Source organism: Plecotus auritus (assembly GCF_963455305.1).
Source record: "Plecotus auritus genome assembly, chromosome: 2".
In the NCBI taxonomy this organism is placed as follows: domain Eukaryota; kingdom Metazoa; phylum Chordata; class Mammalia; order Chiroptera; family Vespertilionidae; genus Plecotus; species Plecotus auritus.
The window spans coordinates 229,446,208-229,471,245 of NC_137771.1; the positions used below are offsets into that span (position 1 = coordinate 229,446,208).

The window sequence follows — 25,038 nt, forward strand, 5'->3', positions numbered from 1 at the left end:
ACATAATCACAATCAGATCGTCCGTCTTCAGGTCAACAATGGGCGCATTCATACTTCCTTAATAACAAACAAGAACTGGTTGTAAAAGCAGGAGGTGTCCAAACCTTACTGGAGTGTAGAGATGACGAATGGGCATCCCTCGGAGGAAAGTGTTAATTTTCAATTATTTGTTAGAGGCGCAGGGTGTTCTAGGGGGATGTTCTAGCAACAAGAGGAATAGCATTGTCGGTAGCAGCATGGTCGGAAGGTACAGCAGCCAGAGCCGTAGCCAGATCCATAGCCAGAGCCATATCTGGATCCATATCCACAGCCATAGCCAGATCCATAGCCACAGCCATATCTGGATCCATATCCACAGCCGTAGCTACAGCCAGATCCATATCCACAGCCGTAGCCAGATCCATATCCACAACCGTAGCCACAGCCAGATCCATAGCCACAGCCATAGCCACATCCGTAGCCAGAGCCGTATCCAGATCCATAGCCACAGCCATATCTGGATCCATATCCACAGCCGTAGCCAGATCCATAGCCACAGCCGTAGCCAGAGCCGTAGCCACAGCCCCCGTAGGAGTTCCCGTAGTAGTTGCAGCACATGCTGGCAGAGGGTGAGGGTGCGGTTGAGGCGAAGAGGGACGTTTCTGAATGTGAGTGTCGCCTCCTGCCCTGGAAGCTTTATATACGCCAGGAGGGGCCCGGAATGCCATCAGGTCTGTGACTCACACAGGAAATACTCACTTCCTACCCGGTATGTGCAGGTCACTCCTGTCAGTGACATGAGAGGACTCGGGAGTCAGTGGCCCATTAGCATAGAGTCTCTCACTTTTACTGGCACCGAGTTTGTTTTGTGTCGCCTGGGCCTCGTCTTGCGCCGATGACACATCAATGAGGATAGTGCCCATCGATGATCTACTCATCGGAACACGACGTTTCAGAGCTCCGTCCAGGAGTCCAGGTTCTGGGGCCTGAGGGGCCTGTCTGTCTGGAATGAGCCCATTAAATGAGCTCCACTCAGCGCCTTGACCAGCGAAGGAATTGCTCCTGAGTCCGTAGTCGATCTCATGGGATCACAGTGCTGGGCTCACTGACACTGAGCATTTCCTGGCGGAGGGCTCCTGTCCGACCAACCTCATGGAGGTGCTGGGTCGTGGCCTGTTTGACTCCGGGGGCCGCTCCCCAGGACATCTGTATCCACTCTGGGGGGGTCTTTCCGTTTTACCCAGAGTACCCCCCAAAGAGAACTTCCTCACAATGACCTTGTTATATGTGTTGTCGAGCACAGGTCCCATCCGCCATCGCATCTATTGGACGCCCATGACATTGTGACAGAGTTAGGGAGCTCATCACATGGAAACTGAGGTACAGAAAGGTCAGGGGACTTACTGACAGCCCCACAGCTCATACAGCACCAAGATCAATCTCTGCTCCTCTTTGTAATGAGACATACGTCCCCCTTTCTAATTATTAGAGACGTGAACACTTGCTGTAACAGGGAGCTCATTATTTCCAACAAGGATCCATTTTTTTGGGTGAAGTTACCCTGTTCTCAAGTCCCCAGTTACTTCAGAGTCTCTCCTTATTCCTGGTGACCTTGGGTCCTGGATGAACTTCACTTCAGCACCTTGTTCAGGAGCCAATCCCCTCAGGCAGCTGCTCCCCTCCCTGTCCCTCCAGTGGGTCTGTCTCTGACATCCATCCCCATGACTGATGTCCTGACCTCTTCTGATGCGCAGACCCGATGCCCAGGTCATCCACGCGCCTCCCCTCCCCTCCTCCCCCCGCACCACCCACAGGTCACGGAGAGCACAGCAGGGAGGCCTCTGGTAATGACCGCACGGGAGCATCGCCCACCTGTAAGCTCGCAGGCCCCGTGGGGTCTGAGCTTGGCCTGACTGGCATCTGGGCTCAGAGCCTCACAATAGCACAAGCAGGGGGTCAACCCGACGTGGGAAAGACTCGTTGTTGTGTCATTTAACTTGAGTTGCCCCATTTGCAGGTATGACCCTGAGAGTACATGGGACATATTTACACAAAAAGTTCTCTCTTTTTAAAACTGAAATTCAGTGTATTCATCTTGAATTTTTCATACCAACCCCAAGCATAACATGATCATAAAAGGGAGTTTTTCTCCCAATGTTAGAGGCACGTGACGGGTCCTTCCCACGCTGCAAGTGAGGCAATCAGACGTGGCTGGATGGCACGGGGGGTCAGCTTAGAATGTCCCTACCACACCTGCAGAGGTATTCCTGACGCCAAGCTGCTCACTCCAGTTTCAGCAGATAGGCATTCACCTCCTGTCCTGAAAGCTACTGCCCTTCGTGTGGGGTGGACCAACTCTGATCCACCTGCTTCGTGTGTAAGCTGGAAGGTGGTCTCTTCTTCAGGAAGATTCCCGACCCTTCTCTCTTCTTAGTCTTAGTCCTGGCCTCTCGTCTGATTTCTTCCTCTGTATTTCCCAAGCAGCCCTGTGGGTAATCATATTATAGCAATAATTCGATCTTTTTTGCTCGTGTATTATTTGCCTTTCCCGCACTTTCAGAAAGCAGAGATTAAATACTTTCGTTCTCTGTTCATAGCACACAATGAAATGTCCTCTATTTAGAGTTTAATAAGCATTTGGCGAATCAGACTACTCGTAGATCTCATTCATAAATATCGGGTCTATTTCTTCAGAAGGGCCTTCCTGTGTCAATGACGGTGGCTTCATCGTGAGCATGAAGTGGGGTAGAGGTCGTTCTCCGCCTCGCTCCTGTCCTTCGACATTGTGCTGGCTGTTCCGGACCCCCTCTCCATGGAGACTTTAGAAGATCTTTGGTGAAATCCACAAAACAATATGCTGGAATTTTGAGTGGGGTTGCAGGGAATCTAAGAAATACATTCACAGGATTGAGCCTTCCCATCCGTAAACATAGGCTATCTACTCATTTAGTTCTTCCCTAATTTCTACATCAGGGTTTTGTGATTTTGCTCATATAGACCTTGGACACATTTCCTTTAGATTTAAATCTAAGTATTGTATATTTTGGCTGCTATAGTCCCTGCTATTATTGTCTAATTTCAAATTTTATTTGTTCATTATTAATATGTAGAAAAGCAATTGAAATTTGTATATTAACCTTGTAAACTCTATCCTCGCTTTAATCCCTTATTCCTTCCAGGAGTTTTGTTTTCACTGTTTTTTCTTTAGGATTTTCTACCTGGACAGTCATGCTCGTGTGGAATCAGACAGTTTTCTTTTCTCTTCCTTCTTTTCTTTCTTTCTTTTCTTTTCTTTCTTCCTTCCTTTCTTCCTTCCTTCCTTCCTTCCTTCCTTCCTTCCTTCCTTCCTTCCTTCCTTCCTTCCTTCCTTCCTTCCTTGCTTTCTTTCGTTCTTTTTTTCTTTTTTTCTTTCTTTCTTTCTTTCTTTCTTTCTTTCTTTCTTTCTTTCTTTCTTTCTCAGTAGAACTTTTATTTTTCTCGTATTATTGCATCAGCAAGGTCTCCAATGTTACGTTGAGGAGAAACACGGAGAGCGAACACCCTGCCTCGCTCCTGGTCCCAGCAGGAGAGCGTCCAGTCTCTCACTGGGAAGTGTGCGTGACGCTGCTGATAGGACTTTTGTGCATTTTCTCTATCAAGTTGAGGAAGTTTCCTTTTCTCCTGATCATGGGAACATTTCATTCATGAATGGATGTTGGATTTTGTCACATGCTTATTCTGCTTTGATTGAACCGATCATGTGATTTTTCTTCTTCAGGCAGTTAATGTAATAAATACATTCATTCACTTTTGAGCATGAACCAGCCTTGCAAAATCCTATACAATAAAGAGGTAATATGCAAATTAACCCTCATGCCCTCACAAGATGGCAGGGGATTAGTGAGGGATGACCAAACAATTGATCAGCAGGCTGTGTGGGGCAACCTGGCCGGCGCGGGGCCATGATGGGCGACCAGACCAGCGGGAGGGGGGGGGGCAGTTTGGTGTGACCAGGCTGCCGGAGTGGGGCAGTTGGTGGCGACCAGGCAAGCAGGGGGGGCATTAAGGGGTGACCAGTTTGGCGGAGGTGGGAGTGTAGTTAGGAGCAACCAGGCTGGCAGGGGGGCAGTTAGGGGCTATCAGGCCGGCATGCAGAGGCATTGAGGGCCGATCAGGCAGGCAGGCAGGTGAGCGATTAGGAGCCAGTGGTCCAGGATTGTGAGAGGGATGTCTGACTGCAGGGCCTAAACTCGCAGTCAGACATCCCCTGAGGGGTTCAAGATTGGAGAAGGTGCAGGCTGGGCTGAGGGGACCCCCCTACCCCCATGCACAAATTTCGTGCTCTGGGTCTCTAGTTGGGATATATTTCACTAGGTGGTTGTGCATAATTCTTCTTATACAATGCCAGGGTCAAATTGCTGATACTTAATTTTTGTATCTTGTTCATTTATACTTTTTGTATCTATGTTCCTCTAGATATTTGTCTGTAGTCTTCATTTTTGTCATGTCTTTAATGGTGTTGGTATTAAGGTAATGGTGACCTCGTTGAATGAGTTGGTAAGTTTTCCCTCGGATTTTATTTCTGGAAGTGATTGTAGAGAATTGGTGTCACTTATTCTTTAAAACTTTTGTAGAATTTTCCCATAAAGCTCTCTGTTTTGGAGGGTTGTTATTGCTTCAATATATTTAGAAGTTACAAGCCTATTAAGAGTGTTTCTTCAGGGAGTTTTATAGGCCACGTGATATTTCATAGCAACCCACTGTTTATGTCATTAATCACTATAAACACCTTTTATAATTCTGTTAATTTACTATTTTTATAGTTATTTAGATGTGTCCTCGATTCTTACACTGCGATTTGCCTCCTACTCCAGAATATGCCTTCGGTGAGTACAAAGCTCATCATTGAATTTTGAATGATAACCCACCACAGAAAGCAAAGGAGACCTACACACCATGTTCATGGACCCAAACGCTTAATAGCATGAAGAACCCATTCCCCCACAACTGGTGAATGGGTTCAGTTCAATCCCAATGAAACTCTCAGCAGGTGATTTTGTTGACAAGATGATTCTAACGTTCAGACGAACAACGAAGAACCTAGAAGTGTCATGGTCATTGTGAAGGGGAACAAGGTTGGAACACACACATGACCCAACGCCAAGACCACCTGCGACCTGCCGTGACCACGACCGTGTGTGTTGGTGAGAAACGGGCACATGCCATCGATGACGCAATAAGAGACCCAAGGATCGGCTGACACAGTGGCTGATCGGCCTTGTGGGAACGCCATGGGGATAGTGATGATTCTGACACAAACACAGTTATTTACAGGAACACATCCCATTTGTTTATTGAACAAGTTTCATTTCTCCCTACTCTGGCGTATTTGTGTTCCTGGAGAACACAGATTCATAGGATAGAAAAGCCAGGCATGGACATTTTGAACATAATCACAATCAGATCGTCCGTCTTCAGGTCACACAATGGGCGCATTCATACTTCCTCAATAACAAACAAGAACTGGATGTAAAAGCAGGAGGTGTCCAATCCTTACTGGAGTGTAGAGATGACGAATGGGCATCCCTCGGAGGACGGTGTTAAATTTCAATATTTTGTTAGAGGTGCAGGGTGTTCTAAGGGGATGTTCTAGCAGCAAGAGGAATAGCATCGTCGGTAGCAGCATGGTCGGAAGGTACAGCAGCCAGAGCCGTAGCCAGATCCGTAGCCACAGCCGTATCCACAGCCATAGCCAGAGCCGTAGCCAGATCCATAGCTAGAGCCGTATCCACAGCCATAGCCAGAGCCGTAGCCACAGCCATAGCCACAGCCATATCTGGATCCATATCCACAGCCATAGCCAGATCCATAGCCACAGCCATATCTGGATCCATATCCACAGCCATAGCCAGATCCATAGCCACAGCCATAGCCACAGCCGTAGCCACAGCCCCCGTAGGAGTTCCCGTAGTAGTTGCAGCACATGCTGGCAGAGGGTGAGGGTTCGGTTGAGGCGAAGAGGGACGTTTCTGAATGTGAGTGTCGCCTCCTACCCTGGAAGCTTTATATACGCCAGGAGGGGCCCGGAATGCCATCAGGTCTGTGACTCACGCAGGAAATACTCACTTCCTACCCGGTATGTGCAGGTCACTCCTGTCAGTGACCATGAGAGGACTCGGGAGTCAGTGGCCCATTAGCATAGAGTCTCTCACTTTTACTGGCACCGAGTTTGTTTTGTGTCGCCTGGGCCTCGTCTTGCGCCGATGACACATCAATGAGGACGGTGCCCATCGGTGATCTACTCATCAGAACACGTGGTTTCAGAGCTCCGTCCAGGAGTCCAGGTTCTGGGGCGGGAGGGGCCTGTATGTCTGGAAGGAGCCCATTAAATGAGCTCCACTCAACGCCTTGACCAGCGAAGGAATTGCTCCTGAGTCCGCAGTCGATCTCATGGGATCACAGTGCTGGGCTCACTGACACTGAGCATTTCCTGGCGGAGGGCTCCTGTCCGTCCAACCTCATGGAGGTGCTGGGTCGTGGCCTGTTTGACCCCGGGGGCCGCTCCCCAGGACATCTGTATCCGCTCTGGGGGTCTTTCCGTTCTACCCAGAGCACCCCCCAACAGAGAATCCTCACAATGACCATGTTGGACGTGTTGTCGAGCACAGGTCCCCTCTGCCATCGCATCTATTGGACGCTCATGACATTGTGACAGAGTTAGGGAGCTCATCACATGGAAACTGAGGTACAGAAAGGTCAGGGGACTTGCTGACACCCCCACAGCTCATTCGGCCCCAAGATCAATCTCTGTTCCTCTTAGTAATGGGACATACGTCCCCCTTTCTAATTATTAGAGACGTGAACTCTTGCCGTAACAGGGAGCTCATTATTTCCAACAAGGATCCATTTTTTGGGTAAAGTTACCCTGTTCTCAAGTCCCCAGTTACTTCAGAGTCTCTCCTTATTCCCGGCGACACTCTGGGTCCTGGATGAACTTCACTTCAGCACCTTGTTCAGGAGCCAATCCCCTCAGGCAGCCGCTCCCCTCCCTGTCCTTCCAGGGGGTTAGTCTCTGACATCCATCCCCGACTGGACTCCTGACTTCTGTTGATGTGCAGACCCAATGCCCAGGTCATCCACGCTAACCCTCCCCCCATACCACTCACAGGTCATGGAGAGGACATCGGGGAGGCCTGTGGTAATGACCGCACAGGAGCAGCACCCATGAGTTAGCGCACATGCTCCGTGGGGTCTGAGCTCAGCCTGACGGGCATCTCGGCTCAGAGCCTCACAATAGCACAAGCATGGGGTCAGCCAGGACGTGGGGAAGTCTCGTTGGTGTATCATTTAATTTGAGTTGCCCCCTTCGCAAGTATGTCCCTGAGAGTGCATGAGACATATTTATACTAAAAAGATATCTCTTTTTAAAACTGCAATTCAATTCATTCATCTTGGCTTTTTCATACCAACCCCATGTATAACATGATCATAAAAGGGAGTTTTTTCTCCCAATGTTAGAGACACGTGACGGGTCCTTCCCACCCTACACGTGAGGCAATCAGACATTGCTGGAAGGTACGGGGGCTCAGCTTAGAATGTCACTACCACACCTGCAGAGGTATTCCTGACACCAAGCTGCTCACTCCAGTGTCAGCAGATAGGCATTCACCTCCCATCCTGAAAGCTACTGCCATTCGTGTGGGGTGGACCAACTCTGATCCACCTGCTTCGTGCTTAAGCTGGAAGGTGGTCTCTTTTTCAGGAAGATTCCCGACCCTTCTCTCTTCTTAGTCTTAGTCCTGGCCTCTCCTCTGATTTCTTCCTCTGTATTTCCCAAGCACCCCTGTGGGTAATCATATGATAGCAATAATCCGATCTTTGTAGCTCGTGTATTATTTGCCTTTCCCGCACTTTTAGACAGCAGAGATTAAATATTTTTGTTCTCTGTTCTTAGCACACAATGAAATGTCCTCTGTTAAGAGTTTAATAAGCGTTTGGCGAATCAGACTACTCGTAGATCTCACTCATAAGAATCGGTTCTATTTCTTCAGGAAGGGCCTCCTTGTGTCGTAGACGGTGGCTTCATCGTGAGCATGAAGTGGGGTAGAGGTCGTTCTCCTCCTCGTTCCTGTCCTTCGACATTGTGCTGGCTGATCCGGACCCCCTCTCCATGGAGACGTTAGAAGTTCTTTGTTGAAATCCACAAGACACTATGCTGGAATTTTGAGTGGGAATGCAGGGAATCTAAGAAATACCTTCACAGGATTGAGCCTTCCCTTCCGTAAACATAGGATATCTGTTCATTTAGTTCTTACCTAATTTCTATGTCAGGGTTTTATGGTTTTGCTCATATAGATCTTGTACACATTTCTTTTAGATTAAATCTAAGTATTTTATATTTTGGCTGCTATAGTCCCTGCTATTATTGTCTAATTTCAAATTTTATTTATTCATTATTAATATGTAGAAAAGCTATTGACTTTTGTATATTAACCTTGTAAACTCTATCCTGGCTTTAATCCCTTATTCCTTCCAGGAGTTTTGTTTTCTCTGTTTTTTCTTTAGGATTTTCTACCTGGACAGTCATACCCATGTGGAATCAGCAGTTTTCTTTTCTCTTCCTTCTTTCCTTTCTTTTCTTTTCTTTTCTTTTCTTTTCTTTTCTTTTCTTTTCTTTTCTTTTCTTTCTTTCTTTCCTTCTTTCTTTCTTTCTTTCTTTCTTTCTTTCTTTCTTTCTTTCTTTCTCTCTCACTATAACTTTTATTTCTTTTTCTTGTATTATTGCATCAGTAAGGTCTCCAATGTGACGTTGAGGAGAAACACGGAGAGAGAACACCCTTGCCTGGCTCCTGGTCCCAGCAGGAGAGCGTCTAGTCTCTCCCTGGGAAGTGTGCGTGATGCTGCTGATAGGACTTTTGTGCATTTTCTCTATCAAGTTGAGGAAGTTTCCTTTTCTCCTGATTCTGGGAACATTTCATTCATGAATGGATGTTGGATTTTGTCACATGCTCTTCTGTTTTGATTGAACCGATCATCTGATTTTTCTTCTTCATTCATTCACTTTTGAGCATGAACCAGCCTTACATAATCCTATATAATAAAGAGGTAATATGCAAATTAATCCTCCTGTCCTCACAAGATGGCAGGGGATTAGTGAGGGATGACCAAACAATTGATCAGCAGGCTGCGAGGGTCGACCAGGCCGGCGGGGTCCATGACAGGAGACCAGGCCAGCGGAGGTGGGGGAGGGGAGTTTGGGGTGACCAGGTTGGCACAGGGGAGCAGTTGGGGGCAACCAGGCAAGCAGGTGGGAGCAGTAAGGGGTGATCAGGTTGGCGGGGGTTGGGGGGGAAATTATGAGTGACCAGGCTGGCAGGGGGGCAAGAGGGGCTATCAGGCCAGCATGCGGAGGCAGTGGGGGCCTATCAGGCAAGTAGGCAGGAGAGTGATTAGGAGCCAGTGGTCCAGGATTGTGAGAGGGATGTCTGACTGCAGGGCCTAAACTGGCAGTCAGACATCCCCTAAGGGGCCCCGGATTAGAGAGGGTGCAGGCTGGGCTGAGGGGACCCCCTACCCATGTGCATGAATTTTGTGCACCGGGTCTCTAGTTGGGATCTATTTCACTAGGTGGTTGTGCATAATTCTTTTTATATAATGCCAGAGTCAAATTGCTGATACTTAATTTTTGTATCTTGTTCATTTATACTTTTTGTATCTATGTTCCTGTAGATATTTGTCTGTTGTCTTCATTTTTGTCATGTCTTTACCTGGTGTTGGTATTAAGGTAATGGTGACCTCGTTGAATGAGTTGGTAAGTTTTCCCTCGGATTTTATTTCTGGAAGTGATTGTAGAGAATTGGTGTCACTTATTCTTTAAAACTTTTGTAGAATTTTCCAGTAAAGCTTTCTGTTTTGAAGGGTTATTATTGCTTCAATATATTTAGAAGTTATAAGCCTATTAAGAGTGTTTCTTCAGTAAGTTTTATAGGCCACGTGATATTTCATAGCAACCCACTGTTTATGTCATTAATCACTATAAACACCTTTTATAATTCTGTTAATTTACTATTTTTATTTAGTTATTTGGATGTGTCCTGGGTTCTTATACTGCGATTGGCCTCCCCCTCCAGAATATGCCTTTGGTGAGTACAAAGCTCAACATTGAATTGTGAATGAGAACCCACCACAGAAAGCAAAGGAGACCTACACACCATGTTCATGGACCCAAAGGCTCAATAGCGTGAAGAATCCCTTCCCCCACAACTGATGAATGGGTTCAGTTCAATCCCAATGAAACTCTCAGCAGGTGTTTTTGTCAATGTTGATAAGCTGATTCTAACGTTCAGACGGACAACGAAGAACCTAGAAGAGCCACGGTCATTGTGAAGAGGAACAAGGTTGGAACACACACAAGACCCAACGCCGAGACCGCTTGCGACCTGCTGTGAACACGACCATGTGTGTCGGTGAGAAAACGGCACATGCCGTCGATGACGCAATAAGGGAACCCAAGGATCTGTTGACACAGTAGCTGATCGGCCTTATGGGAACGCCACGGGGATAGTGATGCTTCCGACACAAACACAGTTACTTATAGGAACACATTCCGTTTGTTTATTGAACAAGTTTCATTTCTCCCTACTCTGGCGTATTTGTGTTCCTGGAGAACACAACTTCATAGGATAGAAAAGCCAGGCATGGGCATTTTGAACATAATCACAATCAGATCGTCTGTCTTCAGGTCAACAATGGGCGCATTCATACTTCCTCAATAGCCAACAGGAACTGGATGTAAAAGCAGGAGGTGTCCAATCCTTACTGGAGTGTAGAGATGACGAATGGGGATCCCTCAGAGGGAAGTGTCAATTTTCAATTATTTGTTAGAGGCGCAGGGTGTTCTAGGGGGATGTTCTAGCAGCAAGAGGAATAGCATCGTCGGTAGCAGCATGGTCGGAAGGTACAGCAGCCGCAGCCGTAGCCAGATCCATAGCCAGAGCCATATCTGGATCCATATCCACAGCCATAGCCAGATCCATAGCCAGAGCCATATCTGGATCCATATCCACAGCCGTAGCTACAGCCAGATCCATATCCACAGCCGTAGCCAGATCCATATCCACAGCCGTAGCCACAGCCAGATCCATAGCCACAGCCGTAGCCAGATCCATATCCACAGCCGTAGCCAGATCCATAGCCACAGCCATATCTGGATCCATATCCACAGCCATAGCCAGAGCCATAGCCACAGCCATAGCCACAGCCATATCTTGATCCATATCCACAGCCATAGCCAGAGCCATAGCCACAGCCATAGCCACAGCCATATCTGGATCCATATCCACAGCCGTAGCCAGATCCATAGCCACAGCCATAGCCACAGCCGTAGCCACAGCCCCCGTAGGAGTTCCCGTAGTAGTTGCAGCACATGCTGGCAGAGGGTGAGGGTTCGGTTGAGGCGAAGAGGGACGTTTCTGAATGTGAGTGTCGCCTCCTGCCCTGGAAGCTTTATATACGCCAGGAGGGGCCCGGAGTGCCATCAGGACTGTGACTCACACAGGAAATACTCACTTCCTACCCGGTATGTGCAGGTCACTCCTGTCAGTGACCATGAGAGGACTCGGGAGTCAGTGGCCCATTAGCATAGAGTCTCTCACTTTTACTGGCACCGAGTTTGTTTTGTGTCGCCTGGGTCTCGTCTTGCGCCGATGACACATCAATGAGGACGGTGTCCATCGATGATCTACTCATCGGAACACGTCGTTTCAAAGCTCTGTCCAGGAGTCCAGGTTCTGGGGCCTGAGGGTCCTGTCTGTCTGGAAGGAGCCCATTAAATGAGCTCCACTCAATGCCTTGACCAGCGAAGGAATTGCTCCTGAGTCCGCAGTCGATCTCATGGGATCACAGTGCTGGGCTCACTGACACTGAGCATTTCCTGGCGGAGGGCTCCTGTCCGTCCAACCTCATGGAGGTGCTGGGTCGTGGCCTGTTTTACCCAGGGGGCCGCTCCCCAGGACATCTGTATCCACTCTGGGGGTCTTTCAGTTCTACCCAGAGAACCCCCCCCCGCACCCCCCCACACACAGAGCGTCCTCACAATGACCATGTTGGACGTGTTGTCGAGCACAGGTCCCCTCCACCATCGCATCTATTGGACGCTCATGACATTGTGACAGAGTTAGGGAGCTCATCACATGGAAACTGAGGTACAGAAAGGTCAGGGGACTTACTGACACCCCCACAGCTCATACAGCACCAAGATCAATCTCTGCTCCTCTTTGTAATGGGACATACGTCTCCCTTTCTAATTATTAGAGACGTGAGCACTTGCCGTAACAGGGAGTTCATTTTTCCTACAAGGATCCATTTTTTGGGTGAACTTACCCTGTTCTCAAGTCCCCAGTTACTTCAGAGTCTCTCCTTATTCCCGGCGACACTCTGGGTCCTGGATGAACTTCACTTCAGCACCTTGTTCAGGAGCCAATCCCCTCAGGCAGCTGCTCCCCCTCCCTGTCCGTCCAGGGGGTTTGTCTCTGACATCATCCCTGTGACTGGACTCCTGACCTCTGTTGATGCGCAGACCCGATGCCCAGGTCATCCACGCCCCGCCTCTCCCCGCACCACCCACATGTCACGGAGAGGACAGCGGGGAGGCCTGTGGTAATGACCGCAAGGGAGCAGGGCCCACGTTTTAGTGCACACGCTCCGTGGGGTCTGAGCTTAGCCTGAGGGGCATTTTGGCTCAGAGCCTCACAGTAGCACAAGCAGGGGGTCAGCCAGGACGTGGGGAAGTCTCGGAGTATCATTGAACTTGAGATGCCCCATTCGCAAGTATGTCCCTGAGAGTGCATGAGACATATTTACACTAAAAAGATATCTCTTTTTAAAACTGATATTCAATCTATTCATCTTGAATTTTTCATACCAACCCCAAGCATAACATGGTCATAAAAGGGAGTTTTTTCTCCCAACGTTAGAGGCACGTGCTGGGTCCTTCCCACGCTGCAGGTGAGGCAATCAGACGTGGGTGGATGGCGCGGGGGGTCAGCTTAGAATGTCCCTACCACACCTGCAGAGGTATTCCTGACGCCAAGCTGCTCACTCCAGTGTCAGGAGATAGGCATTCACCTCCCGTCCTGAAAGCTACTGCCCTTCGTGTGGGGTGGACCAACTCTGACCCACCCGCTTCGTGTGTAAGCTGGAAGGTGGTCTCCTCTTCAGGAAGATTCCCGACCCTTGTCTCTTCTTAGTCTTAGTCCTGGCCTCTCCTCTGATTTCTTCCTCTGTATTTCCCAAGCACCCCTGTGGGTAATCACATGATAGCAATAATCCGATCTTTGTAGCTGGTGTATTGTTTGCCTCTGCTGCACTTTCAGAAAGCAGAGATTAAATACTTTCGTTCTCTGTTCATAGCACACAATGAAATGTCCTCTGTTAAGAGTTTAATAAGTGTTGGGCGAATCAGACTACTCGTAGATCTCATTCATAAATATCGCTTCTATTTCTTCAGGAAGGGCCTCCCTGTGTCGATGACGGTGGCTTCATCGAGAGCATGAAGTGGGGTAGAGGTCGTTCTCCGCCTCGTTGTTCCTATCCTTCGACATTGTGCTGGCTGTTCCGGACCCCCTCTCCATGGAGACTTTAGAAGCTCTTTGGTGAAATCCACAAGACACTATGCTGGAATTTTGAGTGGGATTGCAGGGAATCTAAGAAATACCTTCACAGGATTGAGCCTTCCTATCCATAAGCATAGGATATCCGTTCATTCAGTTCTTCCCTAATTTCTACGTCAGGGTTTTATGGTTTTGCTCCTGTAGATCTTTTACACATTTCTTTTAGATTTAAATCTAAGTATTTTATATTTTGGCTGCTATAGTCCATGCATTTATTGTCTAATTTCAAATTTTATTTGTTCATTATTAATATGTAGAAAAGCAATTGACTTTTGTATATTAACCTTGTAAACTCTATCCTTGCTTTAATCTATTATTAATTCCAGGTTTTTCGTTTTCTCCGTTTTTTTCTTTAGGATTTTCTACCTGGACACTCATGATTGTGTGGAAACAGACAGTTTTCTTTTCTCTTCCTTCTTTCTTTCATTCATTCATTCATTCTTTCTTTCTTTTTTTCTTTCTTTTTTCTTTCTTTCTTTCTTTCTCCTTTCTTTCTTTCTTTCTTTCTTTCTTTCTTTCTTTCTTTCTTTCTTTCTTTCATTCTTTCTCTCTCTCCCTTCCTTCCTTCCTTCCTTCCTTCCTTCCTTCCTTCCTTCCTTCCTTCCTTCCTTCCTTCCTTTCTTCTTTCTTTCTTTCTTTCTTTCTTTCTTTCTTTCTTTCTTTCGTCTTCTTTCTTTCTTTCTCTCTCTCTCTTTCTTCCTTCCTTCCTTCCTTCCTTTCTTTCTTTCTTTCTTTCTTTCTTTCTTTCTTTCTTTCTTTCTTTCTCAGTATGACTTTTATTTTTTTTTTCTCTTATTATTGCATCAGCAAGGTCTCCAATGTGACATTGAAGAGAAACATGGAGAGAGAACACCCTTGCTTGGCTTCTGGTCCCAGCAGGAGAGTGTCCAGTCTCTCACTGGGAAGTGTGTGTGACGCTGCTGATAGGACTTTTGTCCATTTTCTCTATCAAGTTGAGGAAATTTCCTTTTCTCCTGATCACGGGAACATTTCATTCATGAATGGATGTTGGATTTTGTCACATGCTTTTCTGCTTTGATTGAACCGATCATGTGATTTTTCTTCTTCAGGCTGTTAATGTAATAAATACATTAATTCACTTTTGAGTATGAACCAGCCTTTCACAATCCTATATAATAAAGAGGTAATATGCAAATTAACCCTCCTGCCCTCACAAGATGGCAGGGGATTAGTGAAGGATGACTAAACAATTGAACAACAGGCTGCGTGGGGTGACCAGGCCGGTGGAGGGGCGGGGGCAGTTAGGGTTGACCAGGCTGGCGGGGGGGGGGGGGGGGCAGTAAGGTGGGATCAGGTTGGCGGGGTTTGGGGGAAAAGTTAGGAGCAACCAAGCAGCAGGAAAGGGCAGTTGGGGCTGACCTGGTTGGCAGTGGGGGGCAGTTAGGGGCAACCAGCTGGCAGGGGCAGTTAGGGGCTATCAGGTCGGCATGCAGAGGCAGGGAGGGCTGATCAGGCAGGCAGGAGAGCGATTAAGAGTCAGTGGTCCAGGATTGTGAGAGGGATGTCTGACTGCCGGGCCTAAACTAGCAGTCAGATATCCCGTGAGGGGTCCCGGATTGGGGAGGGTGCAGGCTGGGCTGAGAGGACCCCTCTACACCCATGTACGAATTTCGTGCACTGGGTCTATAGTTGGGATCTATTTCACTAGGTGGTTGTGCATAATTCTTCTTATACAATGCCAGAGTCAAATTGCTAATACCTAATTTTTGTATCTTGTTCATTTATACTTTTTAATCTATGTTCCTCTAGATATTTGTCTGTAGTCTTCATTTTTGTCATGTCTTTACGTGGTGTTGGTAGTAAGGTAATGGTGACCTCGTTGAATGTGTTGGCAAGTTTTCCCTCTGATTTTATTTCTGGAAGTGATTGTAGAGAATTAGTGTCACTTATTCTTAAAAACTTTTGTGGAATTTTCCCATAAAGCTTTCTGTTTTGGAGGGTTATTATTGCTTCAATATATTTAGAAGTTACAAGGCTATTAAGAGTGTTTCTTCAGGGAGTTTTATTGGCCACATGATATTTCATAGCAACCCACTGTTTATGTCATTAATCACTATAAACACCTTTTATAATTCTGTTAATTTACTATTTTCATAGTTATTTAGATGTGTCCTCGATTCTTACACTGTGATTGGCCTCCCCCTCCAGAGTATGCCTTCAGTGAGTACAAAGCTCATTGTTGAATTTTGAATGAGAACCCACCACAGAAAGCAAAGGAGACCTAACACACCATGTTCATGGACCCAAAGGCTCAATAGCGTGAAGAATCCATTCCCCCACAACTGATGAATGGGTTCAGTTCAATCCCAATGAAACTCTTAGCGGGTGTTTTGTCGATGTTGACAAGATGATTCTAACGTTCAGATGGACAACGAAGAACCTAGAAGAGCCACGGTCATTGTGAAGAGGAACAAGGTTGGAACACACACATGACCCAACGCCAAGACCACCTGCGACCTGCCGTGACCACGACCATGTGTGTTGGTGAGAGAACGGCACATGCCGTCAATGACGCAATAAGGGAACCCAAGGATCGGCTGACACAGTGGCTGATCGGCCTTGTTGAACCCCACGGGGATAGTGATGCTTCCGACACAAACACAGTTACTTATAGGAACACATCCCATTTGTTTATTGAACAAGTTTCATTTCTCCCTACTCTGATGTATTTGTGTGCCTGGAGAACACAGCTTCATAGGATAGAAAAGCCAGGCATGGACATTTTGAACATAATCACAATCAGATCGTCCATCTTCAAGTCACACAATGGGCGCATTCTTACTTCCTCAATAACAAATAGGAACTGGATGTAAAAGCAGGAGGTGTCCAATCCTTACTGGAGTGTAGAGATGACGAATGGGGATCCCTCAGAGGAAAGTGTTAATTTTCAATATTTTGTTAGAGGCGCAGGGTGTTCTAGTGGGATGTTCTAGCAGCAAGAGGAATAGCATCGTCGGTAGCAGCATGGTCGGAAGGTAAAGCAGCCAGAGCCGTAGCCAGATCCGTAGCCACAGCCGTATCCACAGCCATAGCCAGAGCCGTAGCCAGATCCATAGCCAGAGCCGTATCCACAGCCATAGCCAGAGCCATAGCCACAGCCATAGCCACAGCCATATCTTGATCCATATCCACAGCCATAGCCAGATCCATATCCACAGCCGTAGCCAGAGCCGTAGCCACAGCCATAGCCAGAGCCGTAGCCACAGCCCCCGTCGGAGTTCCCGTAGTAGTTGCAGCACATGCTGGCAGAGGGTGAGGGTTCGGTTGAGGCGAAGAGGGACGTTTCTGAATGTGAGTGTCGCCTCCTGCCCTGGAAGCTTTATATACGCCAGGAGGGGCCCGGAATGCCATCAGGTCTGTGACTCACACAGGAAATACTCACTTCCTACCCGGTATGTGCAGGTCACTCCTGTCAGTGACATGAGAGGACTCGGGAGTAAGTGGCCCATTAGCATAGAGTCTCTCACTTTTACTGGCACCGAGTTTGTTTTGTGTCGCCTGGGTCTCGTCTTGCGCCGATGACACATCAATGAGGACAGTGTCCATCAATGATCTACTCACCGGAACACGTGGTTTCAGAGCTCCGTCCAGGAGTCCAGGTTCTGGGGTGGGAGGGTCCTGTCTGTCTGGAAGGAGCCCATTAAATGAGCTCCAATCAACGCCTTGACCAGCGAAGGAATTGCTACTGAGTCCGTAGTTGATCTCATGGGAGCGCAGTGCTGGGCTCACTGACACTGAGCATTTCCTGGCGGAGGGCTCCTGTCCGACCAACCTCATGGAGGTGCTGGGTCGTGGCCTGTATTACCCAGGGGGTCGCTTCCCAGGACATCTGTATCCGCTCTTGGGGTCTTTCAGTTTTACCCAGAGCACCCCCCACACACAGAGAATCCTCACAATAACCTTGTTGGACGTGTTGTCGAGGGTCGACCAGGCCGGTGGGGTCCATGACAGGAGACCAGGCCAGCGGGGGCGGGGGGGGCAGTTAGAGGTGACCAGCCTGGCAGAGGGGGGCTGTTGGGGGTGACCAGGCAAGCAGGGGGGCAGTATGCGGATATCAGGTTGGCCGGGTTTGGGGGAGAAGTTAAGAGCAACCAGGACGGCAGAGGGGCAGTTGGGGGTGACCTGGTAGGCAGTGGGGGGCAGTTAGGGAAACCAGGCTGGCAGGGGGGCAGTTAAGGGCTATCAGGCCGGCATGCAGAGGCAGTAAAGGCCGATCAGGCAGGCAGGAAGGTGAGCGATTAGGAGCCAGTGGTCCAGGAATGTGAGAGGGATGTCTGACTGTTGGGCCTAAACAGGCAGTCAGACATCCCCCGAGGGGTCCCGGATTGGAGAGGGTGCAGGCTGGGCTGAGAGGACCCCCTACCCCCGTGCATGAATTTCGTGCACTGGGTCTCTAGTTGGGATCTATTTCACTAGGTGGTTGTGCACAATTCTTCTTATACAATGCCAGAGTCAAATTGCTGATACTTAATTTTTGTGTCTTGTTCATTTATACTTTTTAATCTATGTACCTCTAGATATTTGTCTGTAGTCTTCATTTTTGTCATGTCTTTACGTGGTGTTGGTAGTAAGTTAATGGTCACCTCGTTGAATGAGTTGGTAAATTATTCCTCGGATTTTATTTCAGGAAGTGATTGTAGAGAATTTGTGTCACTTAATTTTTAAAACTTTTGTAGAATTTTCATGTAAAGTGTTCTGTTTTGGAGGGTTATTATTGCTTCAATATATTTAGAAGTTACAAGCCTATTAAGAGTGTTTCTTCAGTAAGTTTTATAGGCCATGTGATATTTCATAGCAACCCACTGTTTATGTCATTAATCACTATAAACACCTTTTATGATTCTGTTAATTTACTATTTTTCATAGTTATTTAGATGTGTCCTCGATTCTTACACTGTGATTTGCCTCCCCCTCCAGAATATGCCTTCAGTGAGTACAAAGCTCATCGTTGAATTTTGAATGAGAACCCACCACAGAAAGCAAAGGAGACCTACACACCATGTTCATGGACCCACAGTCTCAATAGCGTGAAGAATCCATTCCCCCACAACTGATGAATGGGTTCAGTTCAATCCCAATGAAACTCTCAGCGGGTGTTTTTGTCCATGTTGACAAGATGATTCTAAAGTTCAGATGGACAACAAAGAACCTAGAAGAGCCACGGTCATTGTGAAGAGGAACAAGGTTGGAACACGCACATAACCCCATGCCAACACCTCCTGTGACATGCCGTGACCACGACCATGTGTGTTGGTGAGAGAACAGCACTTGCTGTTGATGACGCAATAAGGGAGCCCAAGGATCAGCTGACACAGTGGCTGATCGGCCTTGTGGGAACGCCACGGGGATAGTGATGCTTCCGACACAAACACAGTTACTTATAGGAACACATCCCATTTGTTTATTGAACAAGTATGATTCCTTCCAACTCTGGCGTATTTCTGTTCCTGGAGAACACAGCTTCATAGGATAGAAAAGCCAGGCATGGACATTTTGAACATGATCACAATCAGATCGTTCGTCTTCAGGTCACACAATGGGCGCATTCATACTTCCTCAATAACCAACAGGAACTGGATGTAAAAGCAGGAGGTGTCCAATCCTTACTGGAGTGTAGAGATGACGAATGGGCATCCCTCGGAGGAAAGTGCTAATTTTCAATATTTTGTTAGAGGCGCAGGGTATTCTAGGGGGATGTTCTAGCAGCAAGAGGAATAGCATCGTCGGTAGCAGCATGGTCGGAAGGTACAGCAGCCAGAGCCATAGCCAGATCCGTAGCCACAGCCGTATCCACAGCCATAGCCACAGCCATAGCCAGATCCACAGCCAGAGCCGTAGCCAGAGCCGTAGCCAGTGCCGTAGCCACAGCCATAGCCAGATCCATAGCCACAGCCGTAGCCACAGCCATAGCCAGATCCATAGCCAGAGCCATAGCCACAGCCGTAGCCAGAGCCATAGCCAGATCCATAGCCACAGCCGTAGCCACAGCCATATCTGGATCCATAGCCACAGCCGTAGCCACAGCCCCCGTAGGAGTTCCCGTAGTAGTTGCAGCACATGCTGGCAGAGGGTGAGGGTGCGGTTGAGGCGAAGAGGGACGTTTCTGAATGTGAGTGTCGCCTCCTGCCCTGGAAGCTTTATATACGCCAGGAGGGGCCCGGAATGCCATCAGGTCTGTGACTCACACAGGAAATACTCACTTCTTACCCGGTATGTGCAGGTCACTCCTGTCAGTGACATGAGAGGACTCGGGAGTCAGTGGCCCATTAGCATAGAGTCTCTCACTTTTACTGGCACCGAGTTTGTTTTGTGTCGCCTGGGCCTTGTCTTGCGCCGATGACACATCAATGAGGACAGTGCCCATCGATGATCTACTCATCGGAACACGTGGTTTCAGAGCTCCGTCCAGGAGTCCAGGTTCTGGGGCGGGAGGGTCCTGTCTGTCTGGAAGGAGCCCATTAAATGAGCTCCACTCAACGCCTTGACCAGCGAAGGAATTGCTCCTGAGTCCGTAGTCGATCCCATGGGAAGGAAGTGCTGGGCTCACTGACACTGAGCATTTCCTGGCGGAGGGCTCCTGTCCGTCCAACCTCATGGAGGTGCTGGGTCGTGTCCTGTTGACCCAGGGGGCCGCTCCACAGGATATCTGTATTCGCTCTGGGGGGTCTTTCCGTTCTACCCAGAGCACCCCCCCACACACACAGAGCGTCCTCACAATGACCATGTTGGACGTGTTGTCGAGCACAGGTCCCCTCCGCCATCGCATCTATTGGACGCCCATGACATTGTGACAGAGTTAGGGAGCTCATCACAGGGAAACTGAGGTACAGAAAGGTCAGGGGACTTGCTGACACCCCCACAGCTCATACAGCACCAAGATCCATCTCTGTTCTTCTTAGTAATGGGACATACGTCCCCCTTTTCAATCATTAGAGACGTGAGCACAGCTGAGTCTCTGTGCTCAGCAGGTGGTTAAACCCGCCTCTCTGGTGGCTCCCAGGAAGACAGCACCCGCGGCTCTTCTCTCGCTGGGTCCTTCCGGCTTCTCTCCATCTGCCTCCCATCTGTCAGCACCGTCGCTATCCCTGTCTCAGTCTCAGAGCCTGCGGATCCGGCACTGAACCCATTCTACTCTTACACTGGGTACGTTCAACTGTCACGTGGACAAGCAGTTCCATCCCTGTCCTCCCATCCCTCCTTCCCTCCACCACCTCTGCCCTGATCAGCCCTGATGGCACCTGTCCGTACGCGCACCTGCTCCTCTTCCACAAACAAAACCCAGGACCCCCCTGTCCTGTCATCCGGTCTTCCCATCTCTATGCCCACGCCGTGTACACTCCGAGAGGTGTTTACCATCTCCCTGTGATCCGTTCTGTTTTTGACTTAATTTCCCACATGTGCTGAGGTTTCCATGGATCACCTGTGACTCCTCTCTGTCATGCCACCTTTAATCCTCAAGAGCACTGGTTTGGGCAAAAATTACACGCGTGTTTCATTGATCACATGTCTTTCTCAAGCTCCTTTCTCCTCCTGCCCGCCCACACTGTCAGCTCTCTCTGCGCTTTCATTCAAGTCTTCTCTGCTCCAAACTCCGCTCCTCCCAGCTGCTGGGAGCCCTGAGCATGGCACGCGGGCCAAGCCACTGGTCACCTGGCAACCACAGTCCTTGTCTGGCGGGTCCTGGTGCGCCTAGAGCAGCCGTGGGCAAACTACGGCCCGTGGGCTGGATCCGGCCCGTTCGGCTGTTCTATCAGGCCCGCGGAGCCGAAAGAGCGGAGGGTTTTCTTGCTCTCCCCTCCGCTCCTTTACTTTGAATTTATATTAGTTCACACAAACACTCCATCCATGCTTTTGTTCCGGCCCTCTGGTCCCATTTAAGAACCCATGGTGGCCCTCGAGTCAAAAAGTTTGCCCACCCCTGCCCTGGACACTGCGAACAGCTGGTGGTAACTTCAGAGCCAGTAGGATCACGATGTTTCTGGACCCGGACACGTCCGCTCTACCATCGTCGCTGCCATGCCGACCGAGAGATGACTTTGGCACTGACACCTCGCCACAGTGGCAGAACCACGTGATGCGTAAGAAGGCGTGCTCTAGGTCAGTGGTCGGCAAACTGCGGCTCGCGAGCCACATGCGGCTCTTTGGGCCCTTGAGTGTGGCTCTTCCACAAAATACCACGTACGGGCGTGCACGTACAGTACCATTGAAACTTCGTGGCCCATGCGCAGAAGTCGGTTTTCGGCTCTCCAAAGAAATTTCAATCGTTGTCCTGTTGATATTTGGCTCTGTGGACTAAGGAGTTTGCCGACCACTGCTCCAGGTCTTACGTTACGTCTGTAATCACTAGCGTGCACATACGTGCCTGACGTCTTCCACATCCTCCTTCTTAAATCAAAACATCGCTTTTCCTTTTGGCCGAAGTGAGCTGCCTTGTCACTGAGCTGCCTTGTCACGGAGGCTGCTGAAGGCCAGGCCGGCGGGGCGGGTTCGGTGACTCAAATCCCGCAAAGCTTTGCGGTGTGGATGCCTCCGGAGGGGAAGGCGTTTGCGGGAAGGAACCGCGTCCAGTCCGGCTCTTCAGCGTCAGGCTCAGGTAGGAGGTAGGTCCCGTTAGTGCCGTGGGAACGAGGCCGTGTCGCAGGGGCGGACATGAGCAATTCCGAGTGGGTCACCTGTAACACCCAGGCCAGCTCCTTCATACAGAATAGGACATGATGGTGCAGAAACCGCAGAGATTGAGTTTGCTTGGTGTGTGAACTCTCCGTACAGTTGACCTCCGTGGAAACCCACATCATGGTCAGGTCATTTGATTCCTGTAGAGACAAATGACCGTCACAGGCCCATTTTATCACCACATCGTCGCGGTTCCCCACGGGGAATGGAGTGAGAATCGGACACTGACTGGTTCATTTCCTCCGAGAAATCATGGTCAGGGAGGGCGCAGGGCTGGCTCCAAAGCTCCCTGCTTGCCCGCGAGGAGCGGCGAGGCTGGGAATAAGGAGAAAGTCGTGTTCTGAGCCAGGAATCAGAACACCGGGAATTCCACAGCCCGAACGTTTAACAGCATCAGACGAGGACGACTGAATCACACAACATGCCATCCTATTGCGACCAGAAGCACTTCAAGTCCCACATGGAGGCCACTTTGCCCTGCAGGGGACTTCGATCCCTCAGGGAGACTCGGCACCCTGAACCCCGCTGTGGGACCCTCAGAGCTCTGCCGGGGACACCGCGTCTGCTGGCCAGCCATCGCACTTAGGCCAGAGACCGGCCAACACTTTCCTCACTGAACACAGTTCCTGTTAGAGGAAGGCTCCACAGCTAAGCGGTCAAAAAACGAGACACCTTTTCTCGTTACTAACCATCATTTTGGCTTTCAAGCAGCTGGTCTCGACAGCCCTTTGCCTAAGAAGTTGGCTGTTAGAGTCGGGAAGGATGGTCTTCCTCGTGTCTATGGGGGAGGGGAAGCTGGAAGCAGCCAGACGCATCCCTGCTGTTGGAAGAAACCCTGCTTATTGGGGGGCCAGGTGGTGCTTGAAGTCTCGGAAGGGGCACTGTGGAGAGGACACAGCTGTCTAACCACTCACGGTGCTGAACACCGAGACGAATACCGTATAAAACCATATTGAACATCAACTGTAATTGGAAAATAAAATTAAAGACTATCCTTCAGTGTCTCAATACTTGAGACATTTGAGGGTGCCATACAAGGCCCCAACATCCCTCACCTATGAAATCATCTCACTTGGTTCTTATTAACTGCACGTGCTTGTAATGACTGGCTGTCTAGAAATTCTGTTTGCGTGCTTCCCTCTGTGAGAATAAAATCTATAATTTCCAATGATTTGGTACAGAACTTCCAGAACTTTGTGACCATGACTAAGGCATTGTTACCTTCTTGTTACCAGTGTAGTCTTTATCTAACCCGTAATAATTCCAGCAAATTTACATAATTAGTGCATGCACTTGGAGTAGGCTACCACTAGGTGTCAGTAGCTGTCATTTGCTTTCAGCAGGAAAAAGGTAAAATTTTCATTTAAAAAAAAAAAAAGATAGCCAAATATTTAAAAGGCAAAATAGGGTAAAAACAAGAGCACCAAAAGTCTTCTGAAATAAAGAACAAATTGAAAGAATTACCTGGTCCACATATATTGCTGGTCCACACATATTGCTGGTCCACACATATTGCTGGTCCACATATATTGCTGCACATTGGTAACAGGGCAATCTATATATATAAAAGGCCAACGACCAGATCGGTGAAACGACCAGAACAACTGGAATGACCAGTGGCTATGACGTGCACTGCGGCAGCCAACTGGCCTGATCGGACCCCGATCGGCGCCCCCTCCTGGCCGGCCCGGCCCCTGACCGGCCCTCAACACCTTTGATGTGAGCCTTTGTGTGAGCCAGATTAAGCAATGCCCACTGATTTGATAGGTAGTCAACTTTCAGGTTGAGTCACCTACTGACTCAGTAAACCTGGCCTGAGGAAGGGGGGAAGGAGGGAGGGGTGGGGAGGAGAACGGGCGGGGGAAGGAGGTGGTAACCGACACAGCAGCTCAAAGACAGGAGCCCTAAACGTCCGAGTGAGGTTTCCACGCCCCAATCCAAAGCAGATGAATGAAGTCCAGGAGTGACGGGAAAACCTAGGTTCAGTCTCAGAAAGCAGAGGTCAGATGAAGGGAGTCACACCAACCACAGAGGGAGCTAGCTGCCTTTCCCGTGGCCAGCCTCACCTCCAATTGGCCCCCAATATGCCGAGCAGTGGTGGGTCCTGCTGGCCAACTGACTGTGGACCCTCCCTCCAGCCGGCCCCGCCCCCAACCGGCCCCCAACACCCTGATCGGGGACTGGGCCAGCTGGCCAACCTCCCACAGCCCCTCTGCCCCACCGACCCAGCCTGATGGGCCCCCATTGGGCGGGCTGGCCAGACCCCACCTGTGCACAAATTCATGCACCGGGCCTCTAGTTGGTAATAAAGGGACAATTCTTGTCAACTCTGAGCCAAGTAATAGAGCTTGAAATGATAGGAAGTGAAATATTAGAAATAATTAGATTACAGAGGAATACAACTGATGTTAGGTAATTTATCATGCAACTATACATTTAGGAGAAAAATACATAAGTGAAATAAAAAAATACAGTCGATGCTACAGAATGACAGTAATGTTCTTAACCATTTTCTTCAGTAATTTGTAGAATATTCAGAAAAATAGCAAATATATTCTGTGTTTCAGAAAAAGCTCAATAACTTACAAATATGAAAAATTTGTATTTATTAACCCAGCATGATAAAACACTAGAGACTGGTTTAATAAAAACTTTATTGAAATATGTATTTTAATTAAGTACTGAGTAGAAGAAAAAAATCAAGGATAGGATAATA

General features: G+C 48.7%; 5 protein-coding genes across 5 annotated transcripts; all 5 read right to left on the reverse strand.

The window, feature by feature from the left end:
- Positions 1–201: 201 nt before the first annotated feature.
- LOC308240696 (uncharacterized protein) lies at positions 202–597 on the reverse strand (the record flags this gene model as incomplete). The annotated part of the gene is made up of 1 exon (XM_080654033.1): positions 202–597. One exon carries the CDS (start codon positions 595–597, stop codon positions 202–204), a length of 396 nt encoding a protein of 131 aa, XP_080510159.1.
- Positions 598–5,607: 5,010 nt separating this feature from the next.
- LOC308240699 (uncharacterized protein) lies at positions 5,608–5,943 on the reverse strand (the record flags this gene model as incomplete). Its single annotated transcript, XM_080654036.1, has 1 exon — positions 5,608–5,943. The coding sequence occupies one exon, from the start codon at positions 5,941–5,943 to the stop codon at positions 5,608–5,610; it is 336 nt and encodes a 111-aa protein (XP_080510162.1).
- Positions 5,944–10,869: 4,926 nt separating this feature from the next.
- Positions 10,870–11,385, reverse strand: LOC308240695 (uncharacterized protein; the record flags this gene model as incomplete). The annotated part of the gene is made up of 1 exon (XM_080654032.1): positions 10,870–11,385. One exon carries the CDS (start codon positions 11,383–11,385, stop codon positions 10,870–10,872), a length of 516 nt encoding a protein of 171 aa, XP_080510158.1.
- Positions 11,386–16,578: 5,193 nt separating this feature from the next.
- On the reverse strand, positions 16,579–16,890 carry LOC308240702 (uncharacterized protein; the record flags this gene model as incomplete). The annotated part of the gene is made up of 1 exon (XM_080654038.1): positions 16,579–16,890. The coding sequence occupies one exon, from the start codon at positions 16,888–16,890 to the stop codon at positions 16,579–16,581; it is 312 nt and encodes a 103-aa protein (XP_080510164.1).
- Positions 16,891–19,348: 2,458 nt separating this feature from the next.
- LOC308240698 (uncharacterized protein) lies at positions 19,349–19,708 on the reverse strand (the record flags this gene model as incomplete). Its single annotated transcript, XM_080654035.1, has 1 exon — positions 19,349–19,708. One exon carries the CDS (start codon positions 19,706–19,708, stop codon positions 19,349–19,351), a length of 360 nt encoding a protein of 119 aa, XP_080510161.1.
- Between the last annotated feature and the right edge of the window lie 5,330 nt (positions 19,709–25,038).